This window comes from Apodemus sylvaticus, chromosome 11, assembly GCF_947179515.1.
Source record: "Apodemus sylvaticus chromosome 11, mApoSyl1.1, whole genome shotgun sequence".
In the NCBI taxonomy this organism is placed as follows: Eukaryota; Metazoa; Chordata; class Mammalia; order Rodentia; family Muridae; genus Apodemus; species Apodemus sylvaticus.
Window position 1 is genome coordinate 1,633,334 of NC_067482.1, and position 14,441 is coordinate 1,647,774.

At 37.3% G+C, this 14,441-nt stretch overlaps 1 protein-coding gene and 1 long non-coding RNA gene across 2 annotated transcripts in view; one reads left to right on the forward strand and one right to left on the reverse strand.

Annotated features, from left to right (window-relative positions):
- Positions 1-14,441, reverse strand: part of Ccdc18 (coiled-coil domain containing 18) — a 120,535-nt gene that overhangs the window by 64,995 nt on the left and 41,099 nt on the right. Inside the window, exons 14-16 of the mRNA XM_052198339.1 lie at positions 11,046-11,177; positions 1,348-1,482; positions 1,162-1,239 (exon numbers count right to left, since the gene is read on the reverse strand). Of these exons, the coding sequence (XP_052054299.1) occupies positions 1,162-1,239; positions 1,348-1,482; positions 11,046-11,177 (345 nt within the window). The remainder of the gene's footprint in view (positions 1-1,161; positions 1,240-1,347; positions 1,483-11,045; positions 11,178-14,441) is intronic.
- Positions 1-14,441, forward strand: part of LOC127695977 (uncharacterized) — a 114,720-nt gene that overhangs the window by 46,108 nt on the left and 54,171 nt on the right. The gene's annotated exons all lie outside the window — the stretch shown is intronic.

The window sequence follows — 14,441 nt, forward strand, 5'->3', positions numbered from 1 at the left end:
CTTCTAAGTGTCTCTGCCTCTCTTTCCCCAAAACTGTTTACATAGGTATATACAATCACAAAGTAGGTTACAAACAGAGCAGCAGGCAGAAAGTAGCTATCTTTTATAGTCATGTTGTTTATGGTATGAGATGGCAGCATATTTAGACCTATTAACTCTAATAAAAAATAAAGAATATATAGTAATTCTTCCTTATTGACAAAGAAAACATGTCAAGATTCTAAGATTGAATCCTAAGTATACTGTTTTTCATACACAGACAGATACATTCATGCAAATTTAGTGCCTTTTCCACCTTAATTAAGCATTTACCATGCTCTGTGGCTACAGCTCTTACAGTATGAGATAAAACAGTAAAACTACTACTACTTTGTTTTTAAGGTTGCTTAAATTATATTTGTGTCTGTGGGGGAAGATGTGTGTACGTATGAGCCCTCCTATGTTATTTCTCATTGGTAACACTAATGAGTTGCAACTATAGATAAAAAATAAAATATTTAAAAATACCATTGTATGTACTCTGAGACCAAAAAGGTGCAGGATCCCCTGAAGCTGGAGCTACAGGCAACTGTCACTGCCTAACAGGCTGCTGGAACTGAATAGAGGTCCTATTCGAAAACAGTACACCCTCTTAACCACTAAGGCAGTTTCCCAGCCCTTTAATTGACTTTTATACATTATAATCTTAATACTTTATCAGAAGGAAAGGCATAAAAATATCCATAAGAGCAAAATACAGGGCTTATAAGATGGCTCAGCAGGTAAAGATTCTTGCCTCCAAAGTAGACTACCTAAATCCTATCCTTAAGACCCATGTGATAGAAAGAGACATGTCCAGATATTACGATTATATGAAATTCAAGCACTATATGGAAAAACAGAGATTCAGCCTTCCATGAAGTTTCCATGTGCTCACATCTGATTAACTAAGGGAAATTACGAAATCCTCTTCATAAAATGATAGCCCCAAGGAAAAGAAAATGACTTACTTCAGTGCTGCTGCATCCTCTAGTTGCATAGGCATTAGCAAGACTTCACACTCATGCCATGGCATATGTATACACACACATGCATGCACACATGCACAAACACACACACATACACATGCACTCACACATGCATGCACATACAAAAACACAAAAATTACACAACTATACTAGCCTTGATTGTCTCTTCAGATACATGAATCTGCAATGCTTTTAAAGCTTCATCTTTCTTCATATTTTCTTTTTCCATTTCCTGTAAATAAATTTTGGTAAGAAAATATATGGTTAGGATTGCAAATAAATATTGAGAATATATTGAATTTATGTTACAGAAACATAAACTTAAGATGCAAGCTCTTACCACTTTACTTTCTGTCAAGATTCTATCTAATGATTCAAGGTGATGTTGCTTACACAGTATATCTTGCTGCAAAATGGACATAGTCTTTTCTTGTTCTTTAAACTGCTGGTCTCTTTTCTCTAGTTGAGTTTCAAGCTAAATATAAAAACAGGGTTTTCATATTACATTTTTTAAAACACTGGGAACACTTTAAACACAAATATATTTGAAAGTATGTAAATCTTTGAATTTTAAAAATTTCTTTGAGTTTTTCTAATTTAAAAAATTAAATTATATGCCTATTTCTTTCCCCCTTCTTCCATTGGTCTTTATCATTGACTGGCCTATTTTTATGCTTTCATATAATGTGTATCATCATAAACAACATGGAATACAATTTTCTGTCTTAAAATTTCATAGATCATACCAATATCTTTATGTTTTGAGAACTTGCTTTTTCTTTCACTGCACAGTCTCAGATGTTAATCTGTATTGACATATGAGTCTACTTCACTTACATTAGGAAGTACTATACTCTTTGCCTTGATTACTACAACAATGTTGAAATAGCATCCTTCATACAAGTCTGTTCATGCACACATGTATATGAGTTTACCTAGAACAAGTCACCTAGAAATGGGCTTCCTGTTTGTAGGATAGGCTTATTTTCATTTCAGTTCTTACAAGAACATCAACATTTTTCTCTCTCTCCCTCACCCTTTATCAGTTTTAGCTTTTGAGACCAGGTCTGATTCTGCAGCATAGGTTATGCTTAGACTAATAGCAAAATTGCCTCAACATTCCAGCTGGAGAGATGGCCCAGAGATGCAGAGCACTTATTGTTTCTGCAGAAGACTCAGGTTTGTGGCTCAGAATCATCTACAATGGGGACTGGAGAGATGGCTCTGCGGTTAAGAGCACTGACTGTTCTTCAGGTCCTTCAGGTCCTGAGTTCAAATCCCAGCAACCACATAGTGGCTCAAAACCATCCATAAAGAGATCTGATGCCCTCTTGTGGAGTGTCTGAAGACAGCTACAGTGTATTTCTTTATTATAATAAATAATATTTTATTTCTTTATTATAATAAATAATTTTTTTTTGGTTTTTCGAGACAGGGTTTCTCTGTGTAGCCCTGGCTGTCCTTGAACTTACTCTGTAGACCAGTCTGCTCTTGAACTCAGAAATCCGCCTGCCTCTGCCTCCCAAGTGCTGGGATTAAAGGCACGTACCACCACTGCACAGCAAATAAATAAATCTTAAAAAAAGAATCATTTGTAACTCCCATTTTCAGGGAATCTAAAACCCCAGTTTGAACTGTGGGTACCAGGTGTATACATGGTGCATATATAGAAAGCAGGCAAAACACATATAATGTATGATAAATACATATAAATGTTTGACAAATTTAAAGTGGATTAAATCTGCTTTTATCAGAAATCTAATGATGTGCATGTGTTGAGACATGGGTCTTAGTCTTATTTTAGGTTAACCTGAACTCTCTAAGTAAACCAGACTGGTCTAGGGCTTATTACAATCTTTCTTTCTTACTCAGCCTCTCAAGTACTGGGTATATCACAGGTGCACACCACTATATTAAGTTAAAATTTACACTTTCATGAGAAGTAAAAATTCTCTTTTTTAAAATATTTATTAGCCAGGCGGTGGTGGCGTACGCCTGTAATCCCAGCACTCTGGGAGGCAGAAGCAGGCGGATTTCTAAGTTTAAGACCAGCCTGGTCTACAGAGTGAGTTCCAGGACAGCCAGGGCTATACAGAGAAACCCTGTCTCGAAAAAACCAAATCCAAAAAAAAAAAAAAAAAAAAACAACAAAAAATTATTATTTATACAGTATTCTGCCTGCATGTGTGCCTTCAAGCCAGAAGAAGAGATCAGATCTCATTACAGAAGGTTATAAGCCATCATGAGGTTGTTGGGAATTGAACCCAGAACCTCTGAAAGAGCAGTCAGCACTCTTAACCTCTGAGCCATCTCTCTAGCCCAAAATAAAAATTCTTATTCTCCACAATTTAACCAAGAACTAGCAAAAGCAAACTTTAAAAAATATATATTGGGAGTAGCTGGCACGGAAGTCTTCCTGCTGCCATTTGCACCAGAGAGCTGGGCAATGCCACAATCTTCTGTGCACGGCCCACCAGGAGAGAGTGATCTCTGGCAGTGCTTTCACTTCTGAGCGTGGAGGTGAGGTCTCCACCTTCTCTCTGGAGGGGAACAGCTGGGAGTGCACAGGGTGGACAAACAGTGGAGCAGCTGGGACAGAGGTCTTCAGGCTGCCATTTGCACCAGGGAGCCAGGCGGCTCCACAGCCTTCTGTGCACAGACCCTGCCAGAAGAGAGTTGGTCTCCTAGGAGTATGGACACAGGCTTACATGCCCACAAGCTCCAGCCAGAGACAGCAAGACCAACTAGCACAAGAGATAACCAGATGGCAAAAGGCAAGCACAAGAACCCCACCAACAGGAACCAAGGCTACTTGGCAACATCAGAACCCAGTTCTCCCACCACAGCAAGTCCTGGATACCCCAACACAACGGAAAAGCAAGAGTTGGATTTAAAATCACTTCTCATGATGATGATAGAGGGCTTCAAGAAGGACTTAAATAACTCCTTTAAAAAAAATACAGGAGAACATAGGCCAACAGACACAAGCCCTTAAAGAGGAAACACAAAAATCTCTTAAAGAATTACAGGAAAACACTATCAAGTGAAGGAACTGAACAAAACAATCCAGGATCTAAAAGTGGAAGTAGAAACAATAAAGAAATCACAAAGGGAGACATCTCTGGAGATAGAAAACCTTGGAAAGAATTCAGGAGTCACAGACTACAGAGATAGAAGAAAGAATCTTCAGGTGCTGAAGATACCATAGAAAACATTGATTCAGCAGTCAAAGAAAATGCAAAATGCATAAAGCTTGAAACCCAAAGCTTGATTTCCATCCAGGAAATCCAGGGCACAATGAGAAGACCAAACCTAAGGATTATAGGTATAGAAAAGAGTGAAGATTTGCAACTTAAAGAGCCAGTAAATATTTTCAACAAAATTATAGAAGAAAACTTCCCTAAAGAAAGAGATGCCCATGAACATATAAGAAACCTACAGAACTCCAAACAGACTGGACCAGACCAGAAATTGCTCCTGGCACATAATAATCAAAACACCAAATGCACTTAACAAAGAATATTAAAAGCAGTAAGGGGAAAAGGGCAAGTAACTTATAAAGGCAGACCTATCAGAATTACACCAGACTTCTCACCAGAGACGATAAAAGCTAGAAGATTCTGGGCAGATCTCATACAGACCCCAAGAGCACACAAATGCCAGCCCAGACTACTATACACAGCAAAACTCTCAATCATCATAGATGAAGAAAACAAAATATTCCATGATAAAAACCAAATTTACACAATATCTTCCCACAAATCCAGCCCTACAAAGGATAATAGATGGAAAATGCCAATACAAGGACGGAAACTAACACCCTAGAAAAAGCAAGAAAGTAATCTTCTTCCAACAAACCCAAAAGAAGATAGCCACACAAACATAAAAATAACATCAAAAATAATAGGAAGCAACAATCACTATTCCTTAATATCTCTTAACATCAATGGACTCAATTCCCCAATAAAAAGACATAGACTAACAAAATATTTTTCATGTAAATCTTCAATTATATCAGAAAATGTTTGTAATTCCTCTTTCAATTAATTTAGTAATGTTTTTATGTCTACCATTTTATCTGCATTATTTTTATGATAATCTTCAATATTACACTGTTTTTCTATATATTTCTTCTATTTTATCAGAAATGTTTTCCATGTAAATCTCTGATTTTATCACAAAATGTTTTTAATTCCACCTTCAACTAATTTAGAAGGGTTTTTTATGTCTACCACTTTATCTGTATAATTTTCCATGAAATAGTCAATTTTAACATGTGTTTCTATATATTTCTTGAATTTTATCAGAAATATTTTCCATGTAAATCTTCAATTTTATCTGAAAATGTTTATAATTGCACTTTCAATCAACTTAGAATTATTTTTATGCCTACCATTTTATCTGTATATTTTTCCATGATGATCTTCAATTTTAACATGTTTTTCTATACATTTCTTCAATTTTATCAAAAATATTTTCCATGTAAGTCTTCAACTTTATCAGAAAATGTTTAGGAATACTTTTATGCCTACCATTATTATATCTATATTAAATTTTCCATTATAATCTTCCATTTAAACATGTTTCTCTACATTTTTCTACAATTTTATCAGAAATATTTTCCATGTAAATCTTCAAGTCTATCATAAAATGTTTCTACTTCCTTTTCAATTAATTTAGCAATGTTTTTAATGTGTATCACTCCTACTCTTTAATTTTCCATGAAAATTGTCAATTTTAATGTGTTTTTCTATATATCTCTTCTATTTTATCAGAAATATATATTTTCCATATAAATCTTCAATTTTATATGTTTTACTTGTTTTTTCAATAAAAGAAATGGTTTTCAAAAATATATTATTTGTGTGTGTGTGTGTTTATACACACATGTATAGAGGCCACAGGTCTGTATCAGTGGTCTTCCCTCTATTTTCTACTAGTTTACTTTTTGAGAAAGTAAACTTTCTCTGTTGTTGAACCCAGTTTAATGATGCATTAGGCTGGATCTACCTGCTCGCACTGGGATTACTGACACTTGGCTCTCTCTGTGGGCAATGGAGACCCAAACTCGGATCCTTATGTTGGTGCAGAATGCACTTTAATCCTAAACCATCTCTCCAGCCCCCAAAATGTTATATTTCAAATAGTAATCAAATCAAAATAAATAATGTCCTAAGGTGGAAAAAAATAAAGTTTATAAAAAGTTGTGATTCTAAACACAAATAATTCAAACACAAACCATTTAGTAAAGTGCAGTTGCTTAAAATTAGGTTTGCTTTAAATGTGTATATACATCTGTTATCCAGTCCTTCACTATTATACATATATATTTGGTTCTCCATATCAAAGGTTCTGCATCCATATATGTGAGCACTACATAATGAACATATTTAAAAACATTTATCTGTACTAACTATTGTGATTATTTCCTAAACAATAAAGCTAATAAACAATAGTAACTATTTATATAGTATTTCCACAGAATTAGCTATCATAAGTACTCTACAGATATTTAAAGAATGTAGAAAGAAGTTATACACAAATTTATGTTATTTTACATGAAGAATTTGAGCATTCTCAGGGTTAAGTATCAGTGGGTTGAATTTCCAAAGGAAATAAAGGGATGGTTGTATTACATATAGGCAAGTTTACAAACATGGAAAGGAAAACTGTTTCAAAGACATAAAATAAGATCTTAACAATTCTAAATCACTATCTATCCATTGGCTTGCTTGTTTGCTTGTCTGTTTATTGGCAGGGTCTCAATATATAGCTCTGGCTGGCCTAGAACCTTGCTATGTAAGCCGTAGCCTCATAGGAATCAACCTGCTTCTGCCCACTGAGTGCTAGGATTAAAGGTACATGCCACCACACCCAGGCTAAATAACAGGTTTTTCTGTAAGGTTTAATTTTGTGTATGTTTGTGTGTTTGAGTGTATGTCTGTTCATCATGTGAAACTGCCTGTAGAGGAAAGAATGGAGTGTCAGATCTATGGAATTAGAGTTACAAGAGGTTGTGTATGGACACGATATGGTTGGTGAGAAGTGAATCTAGGTACTTTTTTTTTTTTTTAAGAATTATTTATTTAATGTATGTGAGTACGCTGTGGCTATCTTCAGACACACCAGAAGAGGGCTTTGGATTTTATTACAGATGGTTATGAGCCACCATGTAGTTGCTGGGAATTGAACTCAGGACTTCTGGAAATGTAGCCAGTGCTCTTAACCACCGAGCCATCTCTCTAGCCCCTAGGTACTCTTAAAGAGCAGCAAGTAACCTTAACTACTGAACCATCACTTCAGCCCCTAGACTTTAGAAAATTATATACAGTAATCATTTTCCTTTTTTTTTTAATTTTAGGAATTTTTATGTGCTTGTATATATGTGTCCATGTGTGTCCATGTGCATTTACAGGTCAAGGGCTGATGTTGGTTAACTTTATCATGCATTGCCTTATTTTTTAAGACTGGGTCCATCATTAAACCTGTAACTCACAGAAACTGCTCGATGGCCTTGTTAAGGCCCAGAGATCCTTCAGTCTCCATCTTCCCAGAGCTTAAAAATTTGAACCACTTCACCTGGCTTTTTACATAGGTGCTTGGAATCAAATTCAATTTCCATGATACCCCTGTAGCCCCCTATGCTTTCAAATTTTCATACACATAAACTCATGAAACAGCAAACACAGGTTACAGAAAAGCTCTGGCATCCTCGAGTTAACAGTGTGCTAGCATTTCACAGCAAGAAACATAACTCAGGAAACACCAAACACAGCCAGTCATTCAGTTTATAGAATAGCTCCTTTATCCACAAGTTAGCTTTGTGTTGGCCTTTTACAGTTAGAACCTGGCACTCGCTGAGCTGTTCTCTCTCTCTCTCTCTCTCTCTTTTTTTTTTTTTTGGTTTTTTGGATTTGTTTTTTTTTTTTTCGAGACAGGGTTTCTCTGTATAGCCCTGGCTGTCCTGGAACTCACTCTGTAGACCAGGCTGGCCTTGAACTCTGCCTGCCTCTGCCTCCCAGAGTGCTGGGATTACAGGCGTGCACCACCACTGCCCGGCACTGAGCAGTTCTCTAATTCACAGTTTAGGCTTCACAGCAAGTACAAGGCCAGCCTGAACTACAAGGGACCCTGCCTCAAAAAAATAAAATAAAAAGCAACCACCTAGAATCATAATTTATTCATCCAAGGAAGTTACAGGGTTGTTTCCAGTTAACAATTATGAGTAATGTTACAATAAACAAAATTGTGCCGGGCGGTGGTGGCGCACGCCTGTAATCCCAGCACTTGGGAGGCAGAGGCAGGTGGATTTCTGAGTTCGAGGCCAGCTTGGTCTACAGAGTGAGTTCCATGACAGCCAGGGCTACACAGAGAAGCCTTGTCTCAAAAAACAAAAAACAAAACAAAAACAAAAAGATACTCTATTTGGGGGCTGGAGAGATGGCTCAGAGGTTAAGAACACTGACTGCTCTGCCAGAGGTCCTGAGTTCAAATCCCAGCAACCACATGGTGGCTCACAACCATCTGTAATGAGATCTGACTCCCTCTTCTGGAGTGTCTGAAGACAGCTACAGAGTATTTACATATAATAAATAAATAAATCGTTAAAAAAAACAACAACAAAATTTGCAGGCTTTATTGTAAACATAAATTTCCAATATCCTAACACAAATAACTAGGATTATAGGGAAATATATGAAATATGTTTTATCTAGAAAATGTCAAATTGTTTTCTAAAGCAGTACCATTTTGCACTAACAAGAAAAGAAGATTGCACTTGTTTTGCATGTCAGTATTTGCTATGATCAATCTTCCCTCTCATTAATGTTATGGTCTACATCCTTAGAATAGCTATAGCCATTTTGCTCCACGCCTGCCAGCTATTTCATGTTCTTGCTGTAACATGCCTGCCAGTCTTTGACACAGAGAAGTGACATGCTGACCACACCCTGTTCTGTTCTGTGCTCTGAATGTTCTGTATGAGGTTTGCTGATCTTAACAAATCCCAAAAAGCTTTACCATCGATATGAACTGTCAATATAAACTGCTATGTCTAAAATCCTTGAGTCAGAGCTGACCACTGCACAGTCCTTCCTGCACCTATGTATGAGCTCACTGTGGCTTTTGTAACTAACAATGAAGAATGCTGCTAATAAGCCAAGAAATTATGATAATACTCATGCTGTTACCTCAATGTTCTGAAATCCCACTGTTCACAACACACCCACCACACTTCTTACCTTACTCAGGACCAATCAGCATAAAAGTTAGCTGATAATACTTTGCCTAGTAAGCCGACTGCTCTCCTCCATGCCCTTTACACTTCCGAACCTAGTTTCCCTATAAAAGTCTATTGCGAGCAGACTGTACTGCAGTTAGGCTTCCAAGCCCTCTCAGAAGCCCTGGATGTCTGGTATTAAGGTGTGCATTTGATAAACAATTCCTGCTTAACTGAGATGGTACATCTGGTTTGAGTGGTGACTCTCTGAATCCCAACAACTCCCTACCTTAACATTCTAATAAGGACACAGTACCCTTTTATTGTCTTTGTGTCAGTTTTGTACATAAGGTAGTTCATCTTCTGGTCGACTATAGAATATCAGTTATTTCTTCCTCCAGTGTTTAGAAGAACTTACCAGTAAAATGAAACAGACCTAAAATTTCTTTTGGAAAATATGAAACTATGCTTATTTTATTTTGTTTTGAAAAGCCAGATCTCATTATGTATTCCTGGATGGTCTGAAACTTGTCATATAGACTATAGTGTCCTTGAACTCAGAGATCAACCTGCCTCTGCATACCAAGAACTGGTTCAGCCTGAGTGAAATTCATAAGACTTTTTTTTATCAGTTTGTGTTTTATGGTCTATAATGATGATGATATACCTCTTTTATTTCAAATTCTTTTAAACCTCTAGGTCAAACTGATTACTAATTTAAAAATTTTACTGAACACTTTTAGAAATTTTATGTATTCTTTAAAAAATAAGATTATTACATTTTATTTCATTTTGTGTTTAAGTATATGAAGGTTGAAGGATAACTGAAACAGTCTCTCCTTCCACTATGTGGGTTCTGCAATTTAAACTCCAATCATCAGGGTTGGAAGCAGGCACCTAATGTCTACTGACTCATCTCACTGGAAGAGTACCTGGTTAGTATGCACAATGTCCTGGGTTCCATCACCAGAACCATGAAATATAAAAAAATAAAAAACCAAAACATTGGAGCCTCATGAAGTTGCATAGTATTTGATGCCAGGACTTGGAAGGCATAGGAAGATGGATCTCTGAGTTCAAAGCAAACCTGGTGTCTTAGTCAGGGTTTCTATTCCTGAACAAACATAATGACCAAGAAGCAAGTTGGGGAGGAAAGGGTTTATTCAGCTTACACTTCTGCATTGCTGTTCATCATGAAAGGAAGTCAGGACTGGAACTCAAGCAGGTCAGGAAGCAGGAACTAATGTAGAAACCATGGAGGGATGTTCCTTACTGGCTTGCTTCCCCTTGCTTGCTCAGCCTGCTCTCTTATAGAACCCAAGACTACCAGTCCAGGGATGGTACCACCTATAAGGGGCCCTCCCCCCTTGATCACTAATTGAGAAAATGCCCCACAGCTGGACTCATGGAGGCACTTCCCCAACTGAAGCTCCTTTCTCTGTGTTAACTCCAACCTGTGTCAAGTTGACACACAAAACCAGCCAGTACACCTGGTCTACATAATGAGTTAAGTACAGGACAGTGAGAAATTCATAGTGACACCCTGCCCTGCAACCCCCTCACACACACACACACACACACACACACACACACACACACACACCCGACATACACACATACAAACCCAACAACCAAAAAGAAAAAGAAAAAGAAAAAGAAAAAGAAAAGAAAAGAAAGGAAAGGAAAAGAAAAGAAAACAAACTTTGGAAAATTATTCAGAAAGCATGAGATTCTTATTGCAGGTCTTGTTAATAATTTTGTTAATAATTTCTTTTTTGGAACATGAAGAGTTTTAGGTTAGAATATATTAAATACATTACTTGTTCAATCTGTTTTTCCATTTCTTTATGCTGTTCAAGATGAATTTTCTTTGCCTTTTCAAAAGCAAAACAAATTTTTTCATGTTCTGTGTTGATATTGGATTCTAGGCTTCTTATTTTTTCATTTTTCTCCTAGAAACAAAAATAGTGTTAAGAATATAAGTAAAACCCAGGTTGAGATAAAAATACATGAATCTAACAATAAACTTGTTTCTTGGACCTTCCATTCATAGGTAGACAATGTAAAATTAGCTGGAACACAGCCTGTAAGTTATTCTAATAAATCATATATATATATAATCATATATATATTATATATATATAATAAATCATATATATATATAATCATATATATATTATATATATAATAAATCATATATATATGCATATATATGTGTGTGTATGTACATATGTGTGTATGAGAGAGAGAGAGAGAGAGAGAGAGATTTGTTCTGTAAGTTGTTACTATAAAGAACCCTAATAAGAGGATAGCCACACTCAAAAAACCACAGGGGATAACTAATCCTAGACTAGCAAATCAAAAGAAGGGAAATACAGGGCCAGGCGGTGGTGGCGCATGGCTTTAATCCCAGCACTTGGGAGGCAGAGGCAGGCGGATTTCTGAGTTTGAGGCTGGCCTGGTCTACAAAGTAAGTTATGGGACAGCCAAGAGCTACACAGAGAAACCCTGTCTCAGAAGAAAAAAAAAAAGAAGGGAAATACAGGGCCTGGAGAAATGGCTCAGCACTCACTGATTGCTCTCTCAGAGGTCCTGAGTTCAATTCCCAGCAACCACATGTAATAGGATTTGATGCTCTCTTCTTGCTGCTGATAATAGCCAGGAATTGGTGGCAGACTAGATATCTGCCAATGGATGAATGAATAAAGAAAATGTGGTACATTTACACAATGGAATATTACTCTGCTGGTAAAAACTGAAATCATGAAATTTACGGGTAAATAGATGGAAGTAGGAAAATTCATCCTAAGTAAGGTAACTCAAAATCCAGAAAAACAAATATGGTATGTATTTACTTATACATAGATGTTAGCTGTCAAGTCACTGACACGCAAGCTACAATCTGTAATAACTGAAGAGGTTAGATATAGAGTAAGAGACTAGAGGGGAGGAATGGCTCTCTCTAGGAAGGGGAAATGCAATAGACAGTTATGGACAGGGGGGCCAGTGAGGGCTGACTGGAGTGGATGGATTAAATGGAGTGAGAAGGAAGAGGGGAGTGAAGGAAGAAATATGAGGAGGGACAGCTAAAACTAGGGACCATTTGAGGGATCATATGGAAACCTAATACATTAGAAGCTTATTAAAATATATACATATATTAAGGCAATCTAAGTGAAATTGTCAAATAATCAGGAGACACAGCACCAACTGGACATCTCTTATCACCAAATGAGGCTGCCAGTACTGAGAATGGATTACATTTAATCAAGTTGTTGCCCCAAGGGGCCCCATAGGAACCCCCAAACAACCCAGGCTATTTCCAAAGCTATTGGTGCCTCTATACAAACTAATTATAAGGCTCTACTGTTGAGGATAGCACCTACACAACTCACTGAACAAGGAGAAGTTGAGCTGGTGCCTCCATAGAGCCTTCACCCTACAGACTAGTATTCATGGTACTGGAATGTACTCTGGACACAACTAAAGGAAAAAGATAAACACCAAATCCTTCCATCTCCAAGTATGACCTTCCTGAAAGATACTCTGGTGCAATAGTGGAGCAAGGCTTGTGGGAGTAACCAACCAATAACTGATCTGACTTAAGGCCTACTCCACAAAATGAAACTCATCCCCAAAATTGCTTGGGTGGCCAAGAATCCCCTAAACTAGATAGGGGAAAACCAAATACTACTGTTCTGCTAAAGAAACACAGCAACAAAATGACTCCTAATAACATTATGCTATATTCATGGGTGAGTGGCTTCCTCAGCCATCAGAGAAGCTTCCTCACAAAGCAGTTGGTAATAAATGTAGAGAGCCCCACTGCCAGACATTATGCAGAGAGTCAAAGATCTTGGGAACACTCAGCTGTAAAAGAATGTTTCCACCAAATCCCTCTCCTCAGGGCTCTGGAAACTCTAAGTATGAGGAGGCAGAAAAAATATAAGAGCCAGAGCGGATAGAAGACACCCAAGAATCAAGTCCTTCTAACCCAGCAATGCGGGCCGCACACCTATCTGAATCCAGAGACAGCGGCAGCATGCACAGGGCCTACGTTAGTCCAATCCTTACCTAAGCTGAGAGAAGAAGTAGACACAGACCCCCATCCTTAACCCAGAAGCTATCTGCAATTGATAACAACTTGGAAATGAAAAGTCAGTTTTCTCCAAGGGAGTCTCACTAAGGAAACAAACCACTCTTAAGGGTCAGCTCCCTGCCCAGCAGTAGATGAATGACCAACATAAAATGAACTCAGTGACATCTTTGGAGGTTCTTTGTCTCATAACATTAAGTCAGGGTACATTTTTGTTTGTTTGTTTGTTTACCCTTACAGGTATTTTGTGATATTCTGATTTTTGGTTTTGAGTTTTTATAGGATTCCCGTGTGTGCCAACATGTGTATCTCTGCATCTATATGCATTTCTTATGTTTCTTCTTTGGCTCTTTTTCTTGTTTGGTTGTTTAGTCATATTCCAATTTATTTGTTTATTTTTATATTCACCTCAGTTTATTATTATGTGTAGATAGGATGGGAAGTAGGGAAGGAATTGAGAAGGGGATGGGATAGAGGAACTGAATTCAGATTTTTTTTTTTTACAGATTTATTTATTTATTTTTTACGTGTATAAGTGCATCATTGGTTTCTTCAGCCACACCAGAAGAGGGCACCAGACCCCATTACAGATGGTTGTGAGCCACCATGTGGTTGCTGGAAATTGAACTCCAGACCTCTGGAAGAACAGTCAGTGCTCTTAACCACTGAGCCATCTCAAAACACAATGTTACAGTGCAGACGGCTGTAAGCCATGAAGCAGTGGCTAGGATTTGAACCAGGGTCCTCAGTATTCACAGACCTTACCCACTGAGCCACAGCTCCAGCACACACACACACACAAAATCTAATTTCAATGAAAACAATTAAAAATAAATCAGTGATCTCAAAGAGGATGCAGCAAGCAAATGTATAAATTAATGACATCAATCGAAGGCTTGTATAAGCATATAAACTATACGGCAAAATAGATGAGAAAATAATCAGTATGTGCAAAATAACCTAACATTGTAGAGTAAAATGAAACACAGAAATCTGGATATACAGACAGAAATGTTGAGATAAAAAGCACAATGGATCAAATAAAAAATACAGTTATGACTAGGACAAGTGGAAGAGAGATAACAGGGATGAAGGAAAGGTAAAAAGACAAGCAGGACGA